Source organism: Lepidochelys olivacea, assembly GCF_965140295.1.
Source record: "Lepidochelys olivacea isolate rLepOli2 genome assembly, chromosome: 18".
NCBI classification, from domain to species: domain Eukaryota; kingdom Metazoa; phylum Chordata; order Testudines; family Cheloniidae; genus Lepidochelys; species Lepidochelys olivacea.
In genome coordinates this window covers 13,025,027-13,050,945 of record NC_140428.1, presented here as the reverse complement: position 1 = coordinate 13,050,945, position 25,919 = coordinate 13,025,027, and the positions used below count along the sequence as shown (strand labels likewise).

Genomic DNA, 25,919 nt, shown 5'->3' with positions numbered 1-25,919 from the left:
CCCTTCTCCCACAGATCTCTGAGGGCTTCGCAGCCCCTGGCTCCGTGAACCACCACAAGCCGGGTGGAGACACCAGGGGCTCAGCCCACCCCTGAAGTGGACCCATGCGCAGGAGGCAGAGCAATTCATGCAGGCAGCTGGGACAGGACAGAGCTGGGATTGAGGCCAGCCTCCAGGGCTAATCCCCCAGGGACTCGGGGCCTCCTGTTTGCAGACTGGCCCTAAGGGAAGGCCTCCACCAGCTCCCTTCCCAAGCTTACAAACTGGGAATGGACTCGTGCTGGGAGTTCTCCCCACGTCCCGCCCTTGCTCCCGGTTAGGATGGTAAATAGCCCCCACCTGGGAAGCCAAGGAACCCCCCCAGCACAGCCCTCATTGCCCTGCTGCCATCTGCTCCATTGGGTGCCAACCGAGGGCAGCCTTTGGGAGCCCACGCTTGCTGCCCTTGGCTGATGAGGCCCCGGCGCTCTGCCCCTTTAAGGAGCTGCTAACTAGGGAGTCCTGGAGGTTATTTATTTGCAGGTGGGAGCAGCTGTACCTTCTTGCTCTCCCTGTCTGGGGGGATCCTACAGGTAAGAGGCTGCTTTAGCTCTGGGAGCTGTGGCCTTGGCCAGGAGCTATTGCCAAGGGCAGTGTGATGCGCCCAGGGCTGAGCAGGTGGGCAGTGGTATGGCCCTTGCACTGAATCTCCCTGGCCATAGGTGGGAGGGGCCCAGCTGGCCTATCGGGCCTGCCCAGCCCAGAGCAGAGTTCACCCTTTGGGTGCTTTGCCCCCGTTTTAGCTGTTTGGCTGGTCCTGATCCCAGAGCACTGCAGGGCTTCCCTGCTCTCTAGGCTAGACGCTGGGCTGTGGGCTAAGCACAGACAAGTGGCTAGAGTTGCAGAGGGGGCCTGAGCTGAGCCCTGGGCTAGCAGCCTCGGAGCCAGGGCACCGATGGAGCTGGGGGTTGCTGAGGCCACCCTGGCCCTCCCAGTGCCACCCAGGGACCTGCCCGGTGAGACACAGCCCAGCTTTTGTGTCTGGCGTTCAGGGTGCGGTGCCAGGTGGCCCGGTGAGCATGGCAGGAGGGCACTTAAACCCTTTGGTGTTCCTGGGGGCCTTTCCTGGTGCCCAGCTGCTGAGAGAGGCCAGCCCCCGAAGTGGGAGCAAGCCACCTGGCCAGGACTGAGCCCCCTTCTCCTCTGTCTGCCAGGCATCTCATCGCCCCCATGGATTTCTTCTGCCGGAAGCGAGCGCGCTCAGACTCGCCGCCCAGGGCAGTGGTGCCAGTCAAGAGGCATGGCTCCTGCCCGGTGGCCCAGAGACCCCAGCCGGCCAGGCCGGAGAGCCGCCCGGAGCTTGGCCCCTTCTTGGCCAGCCTCTTCCGCCCCAGGAGTGCCCAGAAGGGCCTTTCCGCAGCTTGCAGGGGGCGGTCCTGGGATCCAGGCTCAGCAGCGGAGGAGAGGGTCCCGCTTCTGGTGGACAACTCCGAAGGTCTGTGTGCCTGTCTGCCATGGGTGTTCTCCTCCCCCCACCCCAGGTAAACGTGTGGGGAGTGCCCTGAAGGTGGTGAGTTTCAGTTCCCATAACTGGGACCAGGCAGAGTCCTGGGCCTGACTCCTGCTAACTCTAGAAATTCATCTCAGGCCTGACCCACAGCACCCGCTCTTCCAGCCCTGCCCCCCAGCTCTGCCAGGGCCCCTCAGTCCTGACCTGCAGCCCCCCAGCTCTGCCAGGGCCCCTCAGTCCTGACCTGCAGCCCCCTGCCGTTGCAGGTGAGTGCTCTCCCGTTATCCAGGTGACGGTAGGTGGCGTCAGGCAAGTTCTCCAGCTAGCCCTGCCGGCGTGGGGCAGGCAGCTCCCTGGGGGTGATGGGGAGCAGAGGCGGGCGCGGGTTTTGTTTTGACGACGTGGCTCTGGTGCAGCCCGGTGCTAGCTGACCCCTCTGCTCTGCCCCTGCACCATCCTCATCCCCTCGCTCCTGCTCTCCCTAGGGGCTGACCTGCCAGGCAGCGCTGTCCCTGTCCCGCTCCGCTGCCAGCCCTCTCCTCCCACAGTGGAGCTGGCAGCCCTCAAGAGCACGGGCCCAGAGGAGCAGATGGAGGAGCCCCCTAGCTCTGCAGGGCCAACGGGCCCCTCTGGCCTGCTGGAAATGAGGACAAAGCCGCCCACCCCAATCCCCGGGAGGAAGGTCCTGCATGGCTCCCTGGAAGATCTCTCCAAAGCCACAGCTATGCAGATGCCAAGTCCGGAGCGCAGGTAACCCACCTCCCCCCGGGGAGCTCTCCGTATCACTGCCCTGGGGCTGGGAGATTGTCTCTTAGTTGCGATGTAGCTTGTGCCTAGAGAGGGATTCTTGCTTCCTTTTTCTTTAAGCTACTGGCATGTCCATGGAAATATCCAGTAATCATTCCAGGTGGGGTGCAGGAGCTGAATGGGAGGGGACCCAGCGCTGCCCTCTAGTTCCCACCACAAAACAAGCTCTGCCCATGAAGTGCCAGTCTTTGGGCAAATCTCTGTAATGTGATTGCATTTCTAAACTCTCTGGTGCTTTGAGCATTGCTATGCTATGTGCCATCTTTAGGTTTCAGAGAGAACAACCCCTTGGATTAAGCAGAGGGCTGTGTCACGGAGTGTGGTGGAGTCCAGGCCCTGCACCCCTCTTCCTGGGATTCACTGAGACTCTCAGCCAGCCAGTAAAATGGAAGGTTTATTGGACAACAGGAACACAGTCCAAAACAGAGCTTGTGGGTCCACCCAGGACCCCTCAGTCAAGTCCTTCTGGGGGAGCAGGGAGCTTAGACCCCAGCCCTGGGGTCCCCTGCCTTCCTCCACCCAGCCCCAAACTGAAACTAAACTCACCCAGCAGGTTCCCTGCTGCAGCCTCCGTGGTCCACATTCCCCAGCAGAGGTGTTACCTCCCCATCCCCCTCCTGGCTCAGGTGACAGGCTCTCAGGTCTCCCATCCCCAGGGCACATTCCCAGGTCAACATTCCCCCCTCCCTGCTGCGTCACATCCTCACAGGCTGTTCCTGTCTGGTCTCCCATAACTGTGGTCCCAGGCTGCCTCCTGGCTTAGTGTGTTTTACCCCCCTCAGTTCCCATTTTTATAGTTATCGTTGGAGCCAAAGGGCTAGCAGCTTCATTTGGGTTGAAACAAAAGATCTTTGAGCGCAAGATGGCAGCGACCAGAAAATGGCCTGGCTCTCTGAGCCTCTGCAGATTGGTTCAATTCAACCCCTGCCCAGATCCTTACACTTCCTGACCCTGAAGCTGGCCTTCCCAACTGCCACCTATTGTTATAATGGGATGATCCAAACATCTGGAACTTTGGGGACATTTGGAGCAGAGCTGGGTTTTATAATTCAGGCTTGGCTCTGACGATCACCTTATTTCTCTGGTACCTTTCAGAGCGGAAGGATAGCCCAGTGGGTAGGGCACAAGCCTAGTACTGGGGAAAGCTGGATTCAAAGCCCTGTTTTGCCACAGGTTTCCTGTGTGACCTTGGGCGAGTCACGTGGCTTCTCTGGGCCTCAGTTTCCCATCTATAAAATGGCCATAAGAGCACCTTCCTTCCTCACAGGGGTATTGTGAGGATCAGTACAATACAAAGATTGAGGCATGGTCTTACACACCATGTGTGGGAGATAATTAAGACTGTTGTGACGTTCCCCTCTGGTGTTATCCAGACCGGTGATCTGTGAGGTCACTCCAGTCCTTGACTCTGGGAGCCAGACTTACCCTGCTCTGCTGTGAGAACCCCCACTCCTGGGCTGTTCACACACAGCCTCGGGCATGTAAGCTGCTCCTTGGATTGTGCAACCGAATGACACTAGCCAATATCTCCGGTCCCAGACACAACCCTAGGAACCTCCTTCTTGCAGTGTCCAGTTATGCCCGCTGGATACTGCAAGCTTATATGAGTTCATCAATTAACAAAGAAATTGATATGTACCAGGCTTGTTATCCCAAGGGGAGTCTCTGACATGCTTTAAACCAAATGCACTGCGTCAGGTAGAATAAAAAAAATTATTAACTACAAAGATAGATTTTAAGTGATTAGAAGTCAAAGCATAACCAGTCAGATTTGGTCAAATGAAATAAAAGCAAAATGCATTCTAAGCCGATCTTAACACTTTTAATGACCTTACAAACTTAGATGCTTCTCACCACGGGCTGGCTCTCCCCTTTGATCAGCGCTTCAGTCACTTGGTGGTGGTGTCTGTAGATGGAAGTGGAAGAGACAGGAAGAGTATGGCAAATGTCTCTCCCTTTTATCATGTTCTTTCTTCCCTCTTGGCTTTGCGTCTCCTTCCCCCGCCCTTCAGAGTCAGGCGAGCATTACCTCATCACAGTCCCAAACTGACCAAAGGAAGGGGAGTGACTCACTCAAGAGTCTAACAGGTCCTTTTGTTGTTGCCTAGGCCAGTGTCCTTTGTTCCTGTGAGGCTTGCCTGGGTTTGTCCTATACATGCCCTGATGATGTGTGAACTGCCACTCCGCTCTTGGAGAGTTTTTGTCTGTGCTTGCTTTAAGCCATGAGGACACATTCTCAGCCTCATAACTATATACATGAAATTACAACCTATAACAACGATTACTATAACAATGCTCAGTATGTCAAGAGCCTTCCGTAGACACCCGACATGACAAACTTTGCACTAGATACCACAGAATCATATGATAAGGATGAACATGGGGTTACTGGGTGTTCCCCTGAGGTACAGAACATAACTGTATATCACCCAGTGTGCAGTTAGACTGTGGAACTCTCTGCCTCATGATGTCGTTGACTCCAGAATTTGGCAAGATCCAAAAATGGATTGAATGCTAATATGGATAATGAGAATACCCAGAGTTTCCATGCTTTATGGTAACAGTTCTGGGGGGGATGTCAACCCCCCACTTCAGAGTTTTAAACCAATCTCTATCTCTAAGAAATCAAGAAGAGACCTGATCTGAGGACCAGATTATTCCACACTGCTACTGTGGGTTCTCTCACCTTCTCTGGCCACTGTCAGAGACAGAACACTGGGCTAAGTGGACCTTAGTTCTGATCCACCTGGCATATTCCTACCTATCCATTTAACACCTGTGTACATTGAGGCACAGAGGTTTTGATTTGCACAAGGACACAAATAAGTGACAAAGCCCAGCAGGAGGCACTGTAGGGCATGAGGAAAGAGCCAGAGTTATGGGGGAAAGTTCATGTTTGCTGTAGTATAGGGCTCTCCCGGTGGGACTCAGTTCAGAAGCTTCTTCTCGCTGCTTTTTAGACTGTTCCGCCGACCACTGGGGAAAGGAGCAAAGGACACGGACAAGCGGAGGAGGGAATCTAAATATGTGCAAACCCGTGAGTACTGATCTGCTCCTTGTGCGATGGCTGTAGGGTCTCAGGCATGGCGGGATGGAGGGAAATTCCTAGAAGGGCTTCCGGAGGCTGCTGCCGTGAACAAGCCCTTACATGGGCCACAGAGTGCTACTTCCACCACCTTGGCCCTAGCCAGGAAAGGGAAACTGAGTCACTAAACATTATAAGCCTGTTCCGGAGCAGGCTGTGCCTTTAAGAGCCTACTGAATTGAGCTGTTGCAAAACTGTGTCTTTGTCCGCTGTGTGTTGGGCCTCAAATGTCTAAGACCTCTCCTGGCCTGCAGAGGGGAAGCCCACACCCTGTTCTCTCTCCTGGGGACTCTGCTCTTGTTCTTTCTAGTCTGGTTGTTTCCCTTAAGGTAAAATAAGCTACACGTTGGAGTTAGACACATCACACTGAAATTGGAGCCACGAGACCCTTTTACACAGTTCTCTCTGCACTAAATTCACTCTGAAGAGAGCGATCTTTTCCTTGCATGCAGATTGCTTAATGACCTCCTGCAATTGTGGCAGTGGGGGGAGAAATGCTAGAACCACAGGGTTAGAAGGGACCGCAAGGGTCAGCTAGTCTAAACACTGACTAGATGCAGGGTTTTTTGTGTCTAAACCATGAGACAACACACACACACCTGCAATCTGGTCAGGACTGTTTTGAATTTGCTGAGAGCATCTCCAAGACCCAAGGTGATGGTTGGAACAGAGATGGCTGCTCCTTAGAGATCCTTCAGTTCTCCATCCATTAACGGTGAAGGCAGCATGCCGTGACTTCTGTCTGAGTGGGCTATGGGCACACATGGTGAACTGTGCTCATGGGGACACTGTGCTGGGGCCCAGAAATGGCGAAGACCACCCCGAAGTCCAGGAGAGGGTTTCCCAGTGTCCAGGGCCATGTGTGGAGCAGGCGGGCCGTGTCACTAGACCTGGGATTATATGAATCGTTCAAAGACTGCAAAAAGAAAAGGAGGACTTGTGGCACCTTAGAGACTAACCAATTTATTTGAGCATGAGCTTTCGTGAGCTACAGCTCACTGCAATTATTCATGAAGCACTCTGGGAAGCCCTTGGCTGACCGTTGACGGGCAGGTTCCTGTGGCTAATGTCACACTCATTGCGCTCCTTCCCAGAGCCTCTCTACCAAGACTACTGGATGAAGCGCCTCAAGGCAGTGGAGCGCAAGCCCAAGGACCCGTCTTTCCGGGTGGACGCCAGCCTATCCATCGCTGGCATCCTCTCCTCCTCCCTGCTCGGCGCAGTGTCGCAGATCTCTTCCCGCGACTACAGCTCCTGCTTCTGGCAGGAGATCCCAGAGGTGAAGAGCGGGCGGCTCCTGGAGAGTCTCACACCCCAGCAGCACCACCTGCAGGAGGTATTGGAGGGCAGCCGCCTCTCGGACTGGGAGGGAAGGGCTGATCATTTGATTGCACGGCTGGCTGGCAAGTAGGGGTGGGATGTTCCCACCTGCCAGAGGCGGGTTCAGCCCAAGCGAAAGCTGCTCCAGCTGAGGAGACCCCCACGTGGCGAGGGGAGGGACAATGTTCTGCAGAGACCTGCCGTCTGCTGCAGCCACAGTTTGATCACTCTGGGGCCCCTGCTGCGGTGTGGGGATGGTACCACAGAGCGGGCAGTGCTGGAGAGCAGGATGCCCCCTACCCCCAGAGCCAGCAGTTCCAGTCCCTGCCCTGGTGAAAGCAGAAGGAGACTGTGGGGTAGTGCTGAGACTGGGCAGTGCCACCGCGCGGGTTAACCACAGACAAAACCTTGCTCACTGGGGGCGGGGGGGGGGGGGTGTCAACCAGTAACTGGCAACCTTGAAAATGGGGACCAGGAGACCGATGCTCTCTATCAGCCTCGAGGACAGCAGCTGGGCCTGTGGCTTGCTCTGGGATGCGCAGCTTCCTGTGGTCTCCAGCGCTGGCAGCATGGCACCCACCCTGCTCTCCTACTCCAAAGAGGGCATTTGCCCCACCTCTGCCCCCCGGCAGAGTGGCCCTGAATTTTCTCGCTCACTGGGCTACAGCCGAGCCGGGGTGGTTCTGGCCTTGAGGCCCCTCACCCGCCCCCTTTCTCCTGCACGCTGCAGACAGGAGAACTGGCGCTGCTGGCAAACAGAGGCTAGGGACCCCATCCCTGCTAAGAGCCATTGATGGACCTATCCTGCATGAGTTTATCTAGTTCCTTTTTGAACCCTGTTATAATCTTGGCCTTCTGGTGAGGGTGGCACAGTGTGGGAATGGGCGACAGGAGATGGGTCACTTGATGATGACCTGTTCTGTTCATGCCCTCTGGGGCACCTGGCATTGGCCACTGTTGGAAGACCAGATACTGGGCTAGATGGACCTTTGGTCTGACCCTCTATCGCCGTTCCCACGTTCTCATGCTTGTGTCAGCTGATGAAGCCGCAGACCTGGAAGCTGGATTGTATTCCCGGCTCTGCCCTGTGCCCAGCCCTGTACCGGTGCCCAGTAGGGATGCCAGCTTTGGTTGGATGTATTCCTGGAGATTTCATCACATGACAGTCTTTCATGAAAGACTAATCTTTAATTCCTGGAGACTCCAGGACAATCCTGGAGGCTGGCAACCCTACAGCGGCCAGAAGGCAATGCCCCTTGCCTGTCTGGCTGCCGCTCCCAGCAGGAGTCCTCAGAGCAAGAGGCCTGTAATGGAAGGGAAGTGTTTCCTGTAGGCGGACCGGGGAAGTGGCATGGCTAAGGCATTTCTCTATGCCAGCCCACTCTGGCTGTGGGAACAGCCCACAGGGCTGGCACAGAGCTGCTCAGGCACTGTGCACTGGCTCGTCTTGGGTACTCGCATTTGCAAAGTGATTTAGATGCCTGGTTCCCGGTGATTTCAGGGAGGCACCTAAGTCCCTTGAACCAGCAGGCCCAGAGCCCCTTGGCTTCGGGCACTAGAGGGGAACAGCGTGTTGCACTGTTTGGAGGGTTCCCAGGCCCTGCCGCGCTGCCTCGCTCTCCCCCGTCTTTTGACGCACGGTCTCCGCTCCAGGCCATGTTTGAGATGATCACATCGGAGGCCTCCTACCTGTGCAGCCTCTCGGTGGCCATGAGCCACTTCAAGGGATCGCTGGCGCTGCGGGAGACGCTGACCAGGGCCGAGGTGCACCGGCTCTTCTCCAACCTGCAGCAGGTGAAGGACATCAGTGAAAGGTAACTGCGGTGGGTGAGGAACACCCAGTGATGCCAGTCCCAGCCTCACCCAGCAGGGGGCGCTGTAGGGAGGGGGAAGAGGTGCTGGCTGCGGAGGGAGCTCCCAGCTACTCCAGCCCAAACCTTGCCCAGTGGCAGGATCCTTTCCCTCTACTCCTGATCTCCGCAGGTTTCTCCTGGATCTCAAGGAGCACATGGACAAGGACGTCTTCCTGGCGGGGCTGGGGGCCGTGGTCCTGAAGCACTGCCCCGCCTTCCACAGGGTTTACATTCCCTACGTCACCAACCAGATGTACCAGGAACAGCTCATGCAGCAGCTGATGTGAGGAGCCGCAGCGGCTCAGGGGGTGTCCTGGGGGGAGGAATAACCGGGGGCTGCTTGTGCCCCAATTGCTCCTCCCCACTGTCTGTGCCCCTTGGAGCAGCCCATCTGCCCCTTCCTAGATGGCTCCTCTCTCAATGGGGACACTGAGGCTTCATGCTAGTGAAACTTTCATGCCAGTGAGAGCTGAGAGTCTGCAGGGCGTCCTCCAGAGGATGCTTGGGCTGTTTGGAACTAGACTGGGCACTGCCCAGGGGAGTGGACTGTAGGGGACACCCCAGTAATGTCCCTTGGGGAGGATTCCATAACTCACTAGGTCTCTGTTCTCTCCGACTTCTCCATCGTGGAGAGGGGTCTCTGCTGAAAATGGTCACCAATTGTTATGCTACGTGGTTGTCATTATGTTCCAGAGTTAACACATTGTTTTGATGCCTGAGGGCGGCTGACCCCATTCCCCTGCTTGCTCACCTATTTGGGAAGGGAGGAACCCCCCCCCCCACACACACATGTTCTCTTTGGGGCTGGAATGGCTAGCAGCTTGCTGGCTTCTGGCCTAGGGGATGCACAAGGGGTTCATGGGGAGCAGTAGGTCAGGTCCCTCCTGGCCTCAGGCAGGAGAGGTGAGCTGGGGCAGGAATTGATGTGGGTCTGCATTTCAGTTTTGTACCTTCCCAGCTTGGCGGAGGATATCCTTCCACCCTCCCACCCCATGCCCCAGAGAAATAGCCCCACACATGCCCTCCCACACCCCGTTGCTCTGGGAATCCCAGCATCAGGCCTTGCCCACACTCAACCTCTGGCTTTAGTGCAGACACAGCTGGGCTCGTCCAGCCAGGGTCTCTGGGCAGGGTTTGCCCTGGCGCTTGTAGCCCAGTGAGCGAGAGAATTCAGGGCCACTCTGCCGGGGTGGTTCTGGCCTCGGGGCCCCTCACCTGCCCCCTTTCTCCTGCACGCTGCAGACGGGAGAACTGGCGCTTCCGGCAGGTCCTGAGGAAGCTGGAGGAGCAGCCGGTATGCCAGCGGCAGCCCCTGAAATCCTTCCTGGTGCTGCCCTTCCAGAGGATCACCCGCCTGAAGATCCTGCTGGAGGTGAGAGGCTGGAGCAAGAATCCGTCTCTGGGATCTCACTCGGGGTGGGGGGAGGGGGTTGGCTGGGGCTGGCCTCCCAGGGATCCTGCCTCAGAGGGGCACAGGCTGCCCCGGCCAGCGTCCGCTGAGCTGCAGCCAAAGCAAAACACTGGGGTGACTGAGGTGGCTTTGTGCAAGAAGAGAGGGATAGGGACGGGCGGGGAGAGGGGAAGGCTCTGTCTGGGTATGGGGGCTGGGAGGGAGGGGGAAAAGGTCTGTAGGGAGATGATGGGGGGGGGGGTAGGAGGGAGGGTATAGGGTCTGTAGGGAGATGGGGTAGGGTCTGTAGGCAGATGAGGGAAGGGGTTGGGAGGCAGGTGGGTTGGGAGCGGGAGGGAGGGGGAAGGATCTGTAGGGAGATGATGGGGCGGGATGGAGACCCTCTCCCCTGACAGATCCTCCTGCTCTCCCCTCTGCCCCACAGAACATCCTGAAGCTGGCCCCAGCAGACTCCGAGCTGGCCAGTTCCACCAGCGTGGCCCTGGCGGCAGTGGGAGAGGTAAGGGCACCATTGGGTGCTTGTGGGAGGCAGCCGCAGGCTGGCTGTGCAGGTCCCCGCATGGTAGCAGCCCTCACGCTGCCTGCCTTGACCCGCCGTTCACGCCCCAGTGGCCCTGCGAGGCAGCATGTGGAGATGGGCTATGCTCTGGGGTTCGGGGGCTTGGTCCTCGGCTCCCTGGCGGAGCTGGGGGAAGTGGTTGGAGAAGGTTCTGGTCTGTCTGTTCCTGGTTCTCTGCTCATCCCGGCCCGCGCTGGTCTCCGCTCACTCCGCCCGGGGCGGACTCAGCCCCCCACCGCTTCCTGCATGGGCCGCGTCCTGCTGGCCTCTGCGCTCAGGGCAGCTCCGGTCACTCAGTGACCGGCTGCCTTTTGTGCTTTGAAAACCCCTGGCATTGGGGGTCTCTCTCTCGGCCTCTCCCCCGTCCCTGGTCAGACCTGAGCTTGCTGAGCCGTCTGGCCAGCGTGCCGTGCGGCCTTCCTGGGACATTACTCGGGGCCTCCGCTCCTCCTGGGGAGTGATTGTGCTTGTGGGGTTTTAGGGCTCCAGCCTGGTTTCCTTCCCCAAGGGAGGCTAAAATGCAGAACGTCCAGGGTCTCGCGTTCCCAGGCTCTGGGGAGCCCAAAAGGTGACTGCAAGGGGGGGGGATAAAACAGGCTTTGGCCATTTTATGCGGCTGGGAACGCCTGGAAGGTGTTTTTAAATAGGGGTTTTTCCTGCTTGTTTGCTAGTGTGGTAATAGCCCATCTTCTCTTCCCTGACTTCCCCCGAGGTCTCCAGCGAGGGGGTGGGAGGGAACTAGAGTTTCCTCCTCTATTCACTGCGGGCACACGTTGAATCTTTAACAAGTGCTTTTCTGCCAACTGTTTCTCTGGCCTTGGAGTTAATCATGTTAACAAACAGCCCGGGTTTAAAAACAAAAATCCCTTCCCGCCTGAATGAATCAGCCTTCATTTCCTTGTCCTCCGACTCGCGCCGGTTCTCCCTGGCGTCTTCCCCAGGAGTAACCGGGGAGGCAGGAGTTGGATTTCCTACCTAGAACCCGCAGAAACGCTGTGGTGAAAAGAACCCTCCGTCCCCACTTCAGATGTTCTAGCCGAGGTCTCCTCGCAGGCAGAACATCACCGGTGCAAAGGGCTGTGGGGTGCCAGCATCCCAGGAGGTCTCTGCAGGGTGGGACATCTGAGCCTCTGTCCCTGGCACCCAGGGAGCTAATGCGCAGCCTATCCCAAACCTGGCTGGTGGCACCCCAGGGCGAGTGAGAGCTCAGCCCTGATTCTCACCCGGGGCAAAGCCCGGGCACTCGCATGGACCGGGAGGTGCCGTGTGCACCTGACTCTTCAATCTTCGGCGGGAGCTGAGAAATGTCCCATAATCCCCCAGACCAGCAGTGTCCAACGGCTGGAAAAGCTTCCTTCCTGTCCCCTGGGGTGCACCAAGTGTCCTGGATTCCCTGGTCTCTGCCCCCTCCTGTGGGACCAAGGGAGGCAGGGGGTGGGGGGAGCCCTGGCCAGAGCGCCCAGCTCCCCCGCGCTGGGCCTGCAGTTTCCCGTGCCCTTCCTCAGATCGTGTCAGAGTGCAACGAGAACGTGCGACGGATGAAGCAGACGGAGGAGCTGGTGCTGCTGGAGAAGCAAGTCGAGTTTGTAAAGACAAAGGTGAGGCCTGGCTCTGCACTGGGGCGGCTCTTGGTGATCCAGCCCCACAGGGGAGGGCTGGGGTGGCATGTGGTGGGAGGGCTAGACAGATGGGGGGCTGGGGTGAGGTATGGGGGAGCTAGAGGGATGGGACGCTGGAGGGGCTGGGTTGGGACATGGGGGGCTAGAAGGGTGGGATGCCATCATGGGACTTGGGGGGGATGCAGGGGTGGGTGGGGCGGGACATGTAGAGGCTAGAGTGATGCATGTGATCTGGTGAACTGCACAGTGCCATGATCTACCTCTAAGTAGCTGAGTGCCCTGTGGGACCTCCAGCCTCCCAGCCTGGACCTGGGTGTGTTCCAGGCAGTGTCCTGCAGGGATCCAGTAGGGGGCGCTGGTGCATGGCTCAGGCCGGGACTGATCCTGCCCCTTGGGGCAGCGCAGTGATGGTCTCTGCACAAAGTGATCTGTGTCTTTCTCTCTTCCCCGCCCAGTCCATCCCACTCATCAGCCGGGGCCGCTGGCTGGTCAGGGCAGGGGAGTTCTCCCAGGTCCTCATCCAGGAGGTGGGCGTGGGGTACAAACCCCGCCTGAGCACCAAGCCCATCCACCTGCACCTCCTCAGCGACCTGCTGCTCTTGTCCCGCCAGAGGGAGTAAGTCTGGGTGGTGCCCGTGCTCTACCCTCAGCACCTTGGGGGCCCTGCTGCTCTGGCCAGAGGCATCGAAACCTCCCGGGGGTGGGGGTGGGGGTAGGGGTGCATCAATCTGCTGTTCCCGTGCCCACTGTCCGCCTGCAGTTCCCCTCCAGTGTCCTGGTGGATCCAGCTGGCAGGGCGAGCCATCGGGGGGTTTCATTGTCTCCAGCCCTGGAAGAAGGAGCAGGCAGTGGGGCAGGGTGGGGTGGGGTCCATCGGTGGCAGTGCCCATCTCTCTGTCGAGGAGGGAAAGCTGGAGGTCCCAGGTGGGGATGCCCCGTCTGTGGGTACAGGATCTAATGGCCTGTTGCAGTGAGCATTGCCAGGAAGCCAGGAGCTGGGCGTTCGGGGTGGGGCTCCATCGCCTGGCTCCACCCCACGAACGCTGCCCCTCGTACTTTCCCCGCAGCGATGGCAGGTTTTCCGTCAAGGATTACGCCGAGACCTGCCATGTGAGAGCAGAGTTCCTCAGAGCCAAGCCGCTGGGGCTCCCTGACCCAACCTTCCTCCTGTGCCTCTCCCGCAACCACCGCGGGGCCAGCACCGAGTTCATCCTCAAAGCAGCCAGCGAGTGAGTGTGGGGCTCCCGCTCGGGGAGGCTGGTGGGGTGGGAGGTGGGTTCCTTGGCTGGCTGGTGGCCGTGTGGGGCTGCTGCAGACCCAAAGCCATGCTGGCTGCCGGGGGAGCATTGGGCCTGCCAAGCTGGCACCATTGGCAGGAAGGGGGTTGTGAAGGAGATCTGCCAAGCTGTAAGTTGCTAGCAGCTCATCATCCAGGGAGCTTTGTAGCCTGGTTTCTTTGAGTGCCACCTGGGGGACCTTGGCAGAGGCCTTGAGGGGCAGGTGCATGAGCTTGCAGGCCAGTGCATCCAGCTCTGACACACCAAAGGGGCTCTGGAAATGAGGACCCCTCCCCACAAATGTCCTGCTCCCAGCCCCCTCCCGTGAGCTCTTGGGAGCCGTGAACTGGTGGGATGTGGCTGGGGGAGGCATGGTGGGGTCTGAGTGGCCCACAGGGGAGGAAGAGGAGGATGGCGCTAGGGAGGGAGACATTAGGAATGCCCAGCCCCTCCATGAACACGCCCCGGCTCACGCTGGGACCTAAGCCTCAAACTGAGGGATAGCTATGCAGCTTTCGGAGGAGTTCCCCTTTTGGAAAGATGCAGCCCCCCCCAGGGGTGTGGATTATGGGGGCTTGGCATGTGATCCCTCTTCTGTCTGACCTCTCCTAGGGCCCAGAGGCAGGAGTGGATCTCACTGATAACCAGCCAGGCGTCCCCTCGGCCTGCAGGTGTGATCAAAGCCCTGAGAGATGCCTGCGCTGGTCTCTGACTCACTGGGGCCCACGCCAGCCGGACTCCATGCTTGGCCTTTCCTTTTCCTGTCCCTGGCTGCTCCCCCAGAGGATGACCTCCCGCCTGCTGCACAAGGGGGTCTGCAGCCCCTCACCTGTTTGGAGCCCTGTCCAGGCCCAGCTGTTCTTTGCAGGCCTGGGAGCTCCGCTTGGGGACCTTGTGCGGGGTGAATGCAGCAGGCTGCGCTGGACTCAGCGGTGGGGCTGGGAAGGGCGGTGCATGGTGTGGCAAGCTGCTGTCTCTGAAAGCCATACGCTCTTAGAAGCTGCAGTCGGGAGCTGATCTCTGAGTGCTGGTGTGTTTCTGGGGGATCTGCCCAAATGGGGTCCCCCGACAGGCCCCAGTGAGGAGGGTACAGATTCCCAGCTCGCTGCCCAAGTAGCGCCGAGCCTTGACTTGCATCCGGCCAGTAGTGTTCTGGGGGGCGAGACCCTTTGCCAAGAAACCCTTTGGAAAACTTCTGGGGTCTGAGCCAGAAGCCTGGCTCCGGCCCTCGACCTGCGGGGGAGCCAGTGGGAAGCACTAGATGGGAGCAAGTCCTCTGGGTTCTAAGCACTTGTGTCTGTCAAGCGAGTTCCCGGCTTCTCCAGGAAATCTCCAGTTCTTGTGTTACATGGGGTCTTTGATCTGACTGGAACAGCCCTTGAGAAGCCAAAAGCTCCCCAAATCTCCCAGCAAAGGGGAGGATGCTGCCCACTGCCTCTTGGGGGGGGGGTGTCCCCTACATGTGCCTATTGCGGAGGACATGATCCTGCGGAGGGCGCTCGGGGGGAGCTGGTCTCTCATTTGCTATAGCTGCCTGGCAGGATATTTGAGCTTTGGTCTCTGAACGTCCTCTTTCCCATTGGTTTATTTTTGCAAACGGAGCTTGTAGGTTCCCCCGACCCAGGCTCAGTTGGAAGTTTGGGGGGTGATTCCCACAGAGGCCGTGCTGGCTGGACCAAGCAGTGTCTTGGGTCTTGGTCTGTATGGGGCCATGGCGTGGGTTGGTGCTTTTGGCACTAACCCCGTCTTCCCGGTCTGGATTGACCCAGCGCAGGGGGCCTCTGGAGCAGGCCCACTCCAGAAGCACCAAGACCTGGCGCGTGGGTCCAGCTGTTCACACTCTGGGGTGGTTGATGGGGGATTTTCATTAGCTGTGGTTCTAAATGGGGCTCTGGGGGCCTCGTTCCTCCTGGGAGGAGCAGCTGAGGGTACGAGCCCCCTGTCTGTCTCCTGCTCAGCCTGGGAACTGCTGGCCTTAGTGGGAGCTGGCTTTCCGAGCTGATCTCCCCCCAGCTGTGCTGGGCATCAGTGACCCTCAGCCCCCGCAGGGCTGGGAAGCAAGAGGTGTCTGTCTGCTTCCCCACACCAGCTGGGCAATTAGCAGATCCTGGGGAATGTTCGTTGGCCCAGCTGGGCAGGAAATGCCTGGCTGGGGAGCTGCAGGGGGCCACTGCTCAGTGATGGAGGGGGAAGGGCTGGTGGCTGGGGATGGAAGACTGCAGGAAGCTGGGGTGCTACAACCAGGTGTGGCCAACATCTGTCCCCCTGCAAATCCCCACAAATCACGGCTACAGGGAGGGGCTGATCCGGGCACCACTGATGGAAGAGAAGATGCTTGGTTGGGGCATGTTAGCTGGGGAGGGGTCTCTATCCAGACCTTGGTACCTGCTGTCCAGCCTCCATTGGAGTGGTTGAGGTCTCAACCCCACAGAGTCCAGCTGTGCTTTGTGTGTGGGGCAGCTCTCCTGAGATTGGTAGGGAGGCCAGGGGCTTAGTCCCTGCTGTGTCTTACCCTGGCATAGGGGAGAGGGCCCAGGGCCCAGCTGGTAGGGGGCGAGCCCTGTGTCTGGGCTCAGTGCAGAGAAGCTGGGGGAGGAGGGCCGGATCTGCTCCTTTTGCTGAGCCACCCCCAGGCCGCAGCTGGGCCCTAGCCACGCAGTGTCTGAGGGGCTCACGCTTGTCAAAGTCTCTTGTTTTGAAATAAATATTGACCTTGTTTTAAGGACCCGGCCTGCCCTTGTGTCTACAGCAGCATCCTTTGGGGGTGGGGGGAAGAGACCCCCCCCCCTTAGCCTGCAGGCTGCCAAGCCACGGCGTTTCCAGCAAACTTGATTTAAAACAAGGCACCAAGGGCCAAGCTTTGGCCATGGGCTGGTCTGTGGCTGCTGAATCTCTCCCCCTGCTGGGACCAGCAACGGCATCTGCATGAAAAACGAGATTCTGGCAGGTGGAGGCTTAACCATTCCAACAACTCCCCCCTGGCCTTCCCCAGGGGCTGGCGAGTGACTGAGGCTTTCTCCAGCCGCACATTATCTGCTCCTCCAGGTAAGGACTAAGCTGAGCTTCCAGAACCTAGGGTCTGAGCTTGTCTTCCCCCTTCCTCGTTCCTGCCTCCCCGAATGCCTTGGCTTAGAGGAAGTGCCTTTGTCTTGAGGTTAGAGGGGCTAGGCTGGGACTGGAGATGGGGTCATGTCCGGACTCTGCCCAAGCCTCTCGGAGCCCTTGGGCAAGTCACTTAGTTGCTCTGGGCCTCACTTTCCCTCAGCTGGAAGTGAAAATCTCCGTGTGGTTAGACTGCAAGCTCCTTGGAGCAGGGACTCTTAAGCCAGGGCATCTCACGCTCTGGATGTAGAGTGCCTAGCACAATGGGGCCCCGATCTCGGGTGTGGCCCCAGGGCATCACCCGAATACAATCAATAATTGGTTATAAAGAACTAGGGGCCCGAGACCTGGGGGCAGGAAATCCAGCAGGGGCGTGTTTTCTCAACAGGCAATCTGGAGGAGGGCTGAGTAGAAGGTTTTTCAAAGGCTGAACAATTTGATGCTAGCACTGGGTTCCAATTTGTGAGATGTGCCCTTGACCTTCGCCCCCTCAGTGCCCTACACCTGTAAGAGGGATTGCCTCATGCGTCCTGTCAGTTGACAGTGGCAAGCAAAGCTCTGGCAATGAGCCCTGCCCCTGGGACGTGCCCACTCTGTGTGGGGCAGAGATCCCTCTCTGAGTCGCCGGTCTGTGCCCAGCAGGCTCGGGAATGTGTGTGGGGGAAACGCACTCTCCATTCAGTGCATGCTGCTTCCTGTGAGTCTGCGTTTTTTGGTGGGGAGGGGAGAGCTGGCAGATCCTTGGTCTCCCTCCACCCAGCATCCCCCCTTTTTGTGGGTCAGGGGCTGCCAAGCACTGGACCCTAGTTCCAGACACCAGGGGGCAGTAGAGCTCTGCCTCCGAGTCTGGCTACCTGGCCTAAGGCTGGCTCTGTGCCTGTCCTGTCACCCCACAGCAGCCTCTGGGCAGGGCCTGAGCCACTCAGAAGGAAACTGAGTCACTGGGCCAGGCCCAGCTCCCTCGGGGCTGCTTCCCAGGCCTGGCTGCTGAGGTCCCAGACTGCAATGTGGGATGGGCCGCGACCGGCGTCGTTTTAGGGGTACGTACCTCCCCAGGGAGGGGGGGTAATGACTGGAGGGCTTGGCCCCCATGGTCAGTGTCTATTAACTTGCACTGCAGTGGTGTCTCAGCTGCAGCCATGGCCAAGCCCTCGTTGTGCTAGGCGCTGTATGAACCCACAGCACAAAGGACGTCCCTGCCGCAGGAGGGGACAGCCTGAGCGCCCAGCGGTGGCTACAGAGGGAGTGAGGAGCACAAGGTGAGAATGAGCCAGCAGGCAGTGCTCTCCGCACACCAGCTGTCTGAGCACTGGCAGGTTTTGTCACCCCGGCCCCAGAGGGGTTGGCTGGAGGGAGGGCAGGCAGCAGGAGTGTGCGGCCATTCCCAGGGGGCCTCCTGTCCATGGGGGTCAGCCCAGGCACCTCCCTGTAGCCCTGGGAGCCTGTTCAGAGGGGAAAATTTTAAAACCAGCTCTGGGGGGACTGGTGAGCTGCTCCAGCCTGCTCCCTAGACTGCGAGATACAGGGCGGGAGGCGGGGGATTCTTTGCACTGAGACCTTAAAGCAAAACTCCCTTTGGTGCCAACAGGAACAGGATCAGGCCTTCACAGCACACTCCTGCATGGGCTTCAGCCCTTATGTCCTATGTCCTTCTCCTTCCAAAGATTTCTCCCCTGTTGGGCTGAGCCCTCCGTGCTGGTGGGTGACTGCTCCACCCCAGAGATGGCTGCATTTTTCTGCTGCTGTGTATGGGAAGTGCTGCCTTTGGTAGAGGAGTTGCTAGAGAAACACACGGTTCTTAGCTGCAGAGAAGTGAAATAGCAGCCCCCATGAGGGGTTGGTCAATGAACAGGGTCCTCTCCATGCAATTTGAAATGGCAATCCTGGCTTTTTCACCACCTGGGCGTGTGTTGTCTAATTCTAGCCTGGTGCAGTTTTCCCTGGACAGTCAGATGCTGCAACCTCTGCTCTTCATCTTCCTTGTCCTCGATGTACCTTGGACTATGGCCCCTCTTCCCCACCCTCTAAAAGGTGACTCCAGCCCAAATTTTCAGGAGTCAGGCCCCTCAAAAAATGCACGAATGGCAAAACCTGACCCCAGCAGATGTTGAAAAGATAAGTGGGGGGGTGGTTCTTATTCTTTGTATAACAGGAGGCTTGCCATTAAACCAGGAGCATTGGCCATGGCTGGCCTGTTTCTGTGTCACTCCCCGCTCTGCTTCTGGGCCAGCTGGCTTTTTATTTCAGATCAAGGGGGAAAAAACAGCTGAAGAGTTCCTATATGTGAGAGCACGGGGTTTGCAGGGTCTTGGCTGCTCCAATCTGTGCTGACCTAACACACAGCGGCTGCTGTCTGGGCGCAGGCTGAGTATTTAGAGGTGGGAAGGCCTGGTACCCAGAAAGCAAAGGCAGGGCTGTTTCCTGGCTCCATCTACCCCACCCCCTGCTTCACCGTTAGCATCACCTCCCAGGAATAAGGGAAGCTAAAAGACCCTTGGTCCCTCGGAGTTACATAGGCAGATGCTACCCATTCCCCCTCAGTCTTCCTGGAAGGAGGACTCCATGCCCAGGGTGGTGCTCTACCCCTCTCTCTCTCCCATCCCCAGGGCGGTTTAGCAGGAAGACGCATGTAATGCTGAGAGAGAGGTGCTAGCTCGCTCTTATGATCAGTAGCCTTATCCCCATATTACAGGTGGGAAAACTGAGGCATGGGGAGGAGACACGACTTGCCCAAAGTCTGTGGCGAAGCAGGGCTAGATGCCAGCTCTCCCCTCAACCTGTGATCCACTAGGCCCCTGCAAGCGCCTCAAAGACAAGGATCTTGCACTTGGTGCTGTACACACACCTCTCCTGAGTTGTGGGCTGGCTCTGCAGGCACCCCATGGTTTCCAGCGCAGCAGAGACACCTCCCCCGCCCCTCATTTCCCACCCACAGGCTGGGCTGCAGCAGGCCAGTCTCATCTGTGGGTAGCGGTTCAAGCCCAGGTGTTGCTGGAGCCCAGGGCTGGGTGTGCTGGCTGGCTCTTGGGGACTGCGGCTCTGGAATCCAACCTTCCCCGTCCCCCTAGCAAGCTGCATGCTGGGCTCTAGCCCTCCTTCACTGTCTGGGCCGGGCCGCCCACCTGCTGGGGCTTCAGCTTTTGACCTGGGAGTTGCCCTCCTGCATCTGATCGATCAGTGCAGCCTCTGATGGGCCAATTCCAGGAGTCTGTGCAAGAAACCCTCTAGGGGGCAGTTCTGGAATAACCTGCTCCTAGGGCAAGCTCCTGCCTGACCCCCATTAGCTGGGGGCCGGCTGCTGCCCTGAAGGCATTTGTACAGCCCTTGGTGGTGGTTTAATTCTTACTATTAAAACCCTCCAACCTCTTGTTCTCTCTAGAAATATCCCACACTTCCTTTTTTTAATCCTGCTAAGCTCTCAGCCTCCAGCCTGCCTTGTGGCAATGAGTTCTACTGGCTAGTTGTGTCCCCACCCATCTTCGTAGCGGGCAGGGGATATTTTTCCCCTTCCAGGAGCCAGGAATCTGAACCAGAGTCCTATGGGGAATCGCTGATCTGCAGGTCAGTGGCCTTTTAGCAAAGCCTCCCTGAGGAAACTGCCTTTCTTACCTATAAGGGCGGGGGAGCCAATGTATCGAGACCCGGGCAGGTCTGCTCTGTAATTACCCTCGCAGGCAGGGGGTCTCTGATGCAGCTGACTGATCGTATGGCTGCTTCCACCAAGTGGGCAGTGGATGCTTCTAGCAGGCAGGTTCCTGAGATCGCAGCTGTGACACTTCGAGCCCCCTGCATGCGGGTTGGTTCATGCTCTCAGCAGGCAGAGCCCCATTAGTCCCATTTCACAGTTGGGGAAGTGAGACAAGGGCTAGTTTAAATGACTCGCCCAAGGTCACAGAGTCGGTAGCAGAGCCGGGAATTGAACCCTTCACCCTGCTGTCCTTTTAAGCAGTGTCATACGCTTTCATCTTTTCCCATCATGCCCCATTCCCACCTTATGTAACCGGCCTTTCCCACACCCACAGCTCTCTCCCTCTGCTAATTACCTGGCATTTGCAGGCTGCTGTTTGACTGACTGAGGCAACGACAGTGTGGAGCGTGGTGCTTGTCAGTCCCCTGAGAGTGGCAGTCCTCTGTGGCCCCTGTAGGTGGCACTCTTGTGCATGCAGTATCATTTATACAGGGCCATGGGACTTTACAGCACCCCTGTCTGGAATGCTGCTCAGGGGGTAAGGGAAGAGGCACAGTCCTGGTGACTGGGGTGTCATGGTTCCTTGGAAAAGCAAAGCAGTGAAACGGGCCTTGTGCAAGCCGGCAGCCGACGTGTTGGCTGGGGCCTGGCTGAGGTGGCGTTCTAGGGTGGGGCGAGGGCTGTGAGCTTTGGGGATGTTGCCCTGCAACAAGAAGGCCACCAGGCAGCTTTGCCCAGGTGGTGGCGGGGCTGCCTCCTGGGGGGAGGAGCGCAGAGCGTGACAGTCACAGGGGAGGCGGTCATTTGGTTTTGGTGTCCTTCGCCTTTACATATGGACGCTTCGCCCTGCCTGCTGCCATTTTTGCATATTCTTTCCCATGCCACATGGTAGAGTGAGGTGCATGCTCTGTGCTTGCCCCGGCTGGCAGCTCAGCTGAGGTGGGTCTGAGGCACAAAGCTGAGCTTTGAACTCCTGCTCCATTGGGCTCTGGGCCTCACCCGTCCCTGCCATCCAGCCACCTACATTGATGTCCCATCGCTAACACCCCTGTCCCAAAAATCAAGCAGTCAGGTCCCAACACGCTGGTGAGGTTTGTAGAGCTATGTTTGTAGACTATTATAAATTAGAGACGCTACCTCATAAGGGACACTATTATGAACAGAGGAAGTTGGTGATGTGCCCTGGAGGCGGGGGTTGGGAACACTGTCTGGCTGTGTGCAGCAGCTCGCTCGAGAAGCTCACCAGGTTTTGTTATTAAAGTTTTATTCCTTTCTCATTCCCCTGGTTTATTATTTATAACCCTTCTGCCCATCAGAGTTGGCAGCAACAAGGGCCGGGTTCAATATCTAGGGGATCCATTCCAATAACACAATGCAAACCGGTTCGAGCCCCCACCCAGTGACCTGGGACAAATATATACCACCCCTGCTGGGCGCCTCCAAGAGGCAATACTTCCCCTCTCGCAAGCACCTAGTCTGAGTGTAGCAAAAAGCCTTTTAATAACAGAGAGAAACAATGTGGCATTATGTTGGGGAAACACCACCAACAGGATTCATAACACAACCCATGAGCAAAAAACCCACCCCAAGCAAATTGGGGCATGCCCTTTCCCTTTGGTTCTTGAGTCCAGCAACCCCCAATCACCCAAAGTCCCAAAAGTCCAGTGGCCCAAAAGTCTCTATCCCTGGTCAGGGCAGCCCCAGAGTTCAAAAGTTTATCTGCAGAGCTTTACCTCCCAACCTGGGTGGAGATGGGGGGGAGAGAGAGAGAGAGGTAAGGGGCACCTTACATGATCTGAAGCTGACCGCCCCACAGCTCCATAAGTCTTTGCTCCGCTCTGCCCGCCACCCCACAAACTGCTTCGCTCAGCTCGGTTCTGCGGCCCACAAGCAGCTCCTGCCGTCCCACGAACTGCTCCGCGTCCCACAGGCAGTTCCCGCCATCCTATGAACTGCTCCACCAGCCTGTCCACAAGGCGCTCCAGCACTCCTTGCAAACTGCTCCACAATATATCTTCAGGCTCCCCCACTACTTAACACAACGCTCAGTGATTTCAGCTCTTAGGTGAATTCAGCTTGTAGTAAGGGAGCCTCAGTACTGGTGCACTGTCAGCCCAAAATGAGCTCAGCAGCCTGTAACTAGACTCCTAATAGAATCAAAATCAGCTCTGATATTCTACAGTGGAGAGAGGAGGAAGTGCAATTAGCATGTAAGGCCCTCAACAAGAGGCCCATACCACCAAATATTTATACTTGTCCCCCAGCCGCTTTCTATTCATAGAGTTTTGGAACCCATGTCCCTTGCCTAGTGAGTGCTGCTTAGTTGATGGCGAGTCCCTCCATCATAACAAAAGACAAGTACAGTTCCAAGCACAGTTCCCATAGTCAGGGTAATAACAATTTATTCTTCCTGCCCCAATAACAGAGACACTGGGGATCCCACAGCAGCCAAAGTGACCATTTGGGCAGCTGTGGGCTCATGCTAGGCGGGGTGGGTGTGCCTATGCAAATGAGATCAGCCCCTGAAGTTCTTTTTCACAACTTGCCACACCTCACCACCAGATGTCAGGGTGGAGCTCATCCTGACTCTGCTTACAATTTAATTAACCCCAAGATCATTACATGGTGCGAGCAGTGGGATTTAAACCCATGCCTCCACACGGAGACCACAACTTAAGGCTGTCGTGAGCCCCAAGATTGGTTCAGCTTTCCAAGTTGTCCTTTGCAGACACCAGGGCTTAAAAACGAAAGCTGAGCGTCTCGGTCGATCACGTGACTCCGGGAGTTGGAGCTGTATGAAAACCCCTGAATTAGTGCAAGACTCCTGAGAAAATTGTGACATTTGCCCATGCTGACTTTTTGCAGGCTGCCCCTGCTACTGTAACTCACGGGTGGTAGCCCCCCCCATCCCTGCTGGGCTCAGTCCATAGAGGATATGAGTCAGTTACAGCCCCATGTAAGGATGCTTGGCTTCTTACCTCATGCTTTTGGCTCTGGGGACCCCTGTGTCAGTCCCGGCTATAGTGGCCGTCACACCATTGTTATTCATGGAGCACCTGGGCCCTGCTGGGTGCTGGATAGAACGAGGAGGAAGCAATCAATGCCAGGCTCAAGGAGTTTCTCATCTAGTGGTCGATACAGGGCTGCTTTGGCAAAGGCCAGCTGCTGCAGGCTGTAGTCCTAAGCACTGGCGGGGGGAGGCAGCAGGGGGCCTGTGAGGCTAAGTACATTGACAGGGGGGAGATGCTCAGCGAGTGTGGGGCTGGGGCCCAGAGCTGGTGTCCGCACAGCCTTCGCAGGTGGGTGGGGCAGGGCTCAGTGGCTGCTGATGGGCAGCTGGGCTCCTGGCTTGGGGCCTGGAGCAGAAATCGTCTTTCTTGTGAGGCACGTCCTGTCCTAAGCGTCTCCCCCCCTCCCCCACCATGTGCCAGGGCTGTGGGAGGGGCAGCTGGGGGGGCTGCTTTTCATTAGCAGGAGGCAGCTTCCCCAGGCCTCCCCTGCTGGCTTATCGCTAGGTGGCACAAAATGGGGAGGCCTGGCCTCTCCTCGGAGCCCTGGGCTCTTTGCAGAAAGGCCAGGTCCATGCCAGACCTCGAGATCAGAACCTCCCAGGCTTGGAGGGAGCTGGGTCTGAGCTTGGAGCTTCGGAGCCTTCTGGATCCATAACCCCCACTCCCCCTTTCTGAGGGGCAATGCTGGGGGTCCTGGCGGGTGCCTGCTCCTGGGCTCATATACCTGACAGGTTGCACACCTCTCCAAGAGGTGAGTGTAACAGTCCAGCTGCAGTGATGATATTGGCAAGGGGCTTCCCACATGCACGCCTTCAATCCACAAGCAGGTGCAGGGGGTGAGTTAATAACTAGCTCGCTGTGTTGCTCTTTCCAGCCTTCCTCTGTAGCCAGGGGCATGGGTCACTTGCTGGAGGATTCTCTGCTCCCTGAAGTCTTTAAACCACAATTTGAGGACTTCAATAGCTCAGACATAGGTGAGAGGTTTTTCGCAGGAGTGGGTGGGTGAGATTCTGTGGCCTGCATTGTGCAGGAGGTCGGTCTAGATGATCATAATGGTTCCTTCTGACCTTAATATCTATGAATCTATGATGCTGGTTCTGGTGGGACCCAACCAAGAGTGCCAATTCAGGACAAATTGCTTAAAGCAGGGCAGTTACAGCCCAAGGCTGGGGTTTTTCCACCTCTAAGGCAAACCAAACCAGCCAGACAGAGAGGACTTTGGTTTTACCCCACTGGCTAACCACAAGTCACACAAGCAATTCCCTTAGACACTCCAGTTTCCCAGTATTCCCACCAGTGCCCCTCGTTATGGGGACAAATGGTTATGAAAACCTATACCCCAATAAAAGAAAAAAGGTTCTCTCGATCCCAAAGGACCCAGACCCAGGTCAATATACAAATCAGATCTTACCCACAAATCACACTGTTGCCAGTCCTTTAGAATCGAAAATATAAAGGTTTATTCATAAAAGGAAAGAAATATAGATGAGAGCTAGAATTGGTTAAATGGAATCAATTACACACAGTCATGGCAAAGTTCTTGGTTCACACTTGCAGCAGTGGTGGAATAAACTGCAGGTTCAAATCCAGTCTCTGGAGAACACCCACAGCTGGGATGGGTCTTTCAGTCCTTGGTTCAAAGCTTCAGTGTAGCAAAGTCCCTCCAGAGGTATGAAGCAGGACTGAAGACAAGATGGAGATGAGGCATCAGCCTTTTATAGTCTTTTCCAGGTGTAAGAACACCTCTTTGTTCTTACTGTGGAAAATTACAGCAAAATGGAGTTTGGAGTCACATGGGCAAGTCCCTGCATACTTTGCTGAGTCCCAAGGCCTGTCTGCCTTCTCTCAGTGGATCATATAGCTGATGGTCCTTAATGGGCCATCAAGCAGTTAGGCAGAGCTGACACCAACTTGTCTGGGGTGTCACCCAGAAGCATAGCACAAGTTTGAACTACAGACAGTATAGAGCCAATATTCATAACTTCAACTACAAAAAATGCTACACACATATAGACAGGATAATCATAATCAGCAAACCATAACCTTGTCTTAGACACCTCATTTGACCGCCTTTATGTAAGATTTGGTGCCACTACAGGACCTTGGTTGCAACAATGATCTATACGGTCCCAGATTATGTCACCATCTCCAAGAGTTTTACCGACCAGTCCAGTGATCTCACCTGTCTCTTCTTGTCAGGCAGGGCGGTAGTGGTATTATTAAAATGCATGACTGGCAACTGCAGGTCCCAACCAACATTGGGGCCCTCCTGTTCTAGGTGCTGCGCATACCATAGCGAGAGACAGCCCCTGCCTTCATGCGCTTATAATTATTATCCCCCTTTTACAGATGAGGAAACTGAGGGACAGAGAAGTTAGGCCCAGGTCCTCAAAGGTAGTTAGGCTCTGAATTCCCACTGATTCCAATGGAAATTGAGCCTAAATACCATGAGGGGCTGGCCCTTAATGACTTGCCTAGAGTGAGTGGTATTGCTGGGAATAGCACCCAAGAGTCCTGCATTGTAGCCCTCTGTTCTAACTGCTGGATGGAGCACATTGGGCGTGGGGCTGCTATTTGCTGACTTATTAGCTGGGCCTAGGGCTGGGAGTTTTAGTACAACATGGTACCAGTAGCACACGGCTAACTGATCTGCACTGACGGTTAGTTGATATGTGAAACTCCCTTCCCTCCTAAGCGC

The 25,919-nt window shown here is 56.9% G+C and overlaps 1 protein-coding gene across 1 annotated transcript; it reads left to right on the top strand.

The window, feature by feature from the left end:
* Positions 1 to 1,209: 1,209 nt before the first annotated feature.
* Positions 1,210 to 16,094, top strand: LOC311532976 (rho guanine nucleotide exchange factor 19-like; the record flags this gene model as incomplete). Its single annotated transcript, XM_084651999.1, has 12 exons — positions 1,210 to 1,474; positions 2,038 to 2,239; positions 5,257 to 5,333; positions 6,476 to 6,717; positions 8,355 to 8,515; positions 8,685 to 8,837; positions 9,797 to 9,926; positions 10,390 to 10,464; positions 12,030 to 12,122; positions 12,599 to 12,759; positions 13,211 to 13,372; positions 14,033 to 16,094. The coding sequence occupies 12 exons, from the start codon at positions 1,210 to 1,212 to the stop codon at positions 14,130 to 14,132; spliced, it is 1,821 nt and encodes a 606-aa protein (XP_084508125.1). The 3' UTR covers positions 14,133 to 16,094.
* Between the last annotated feature and the right edge of the window lie 9,825 nt (positions 16,095 to 25,919).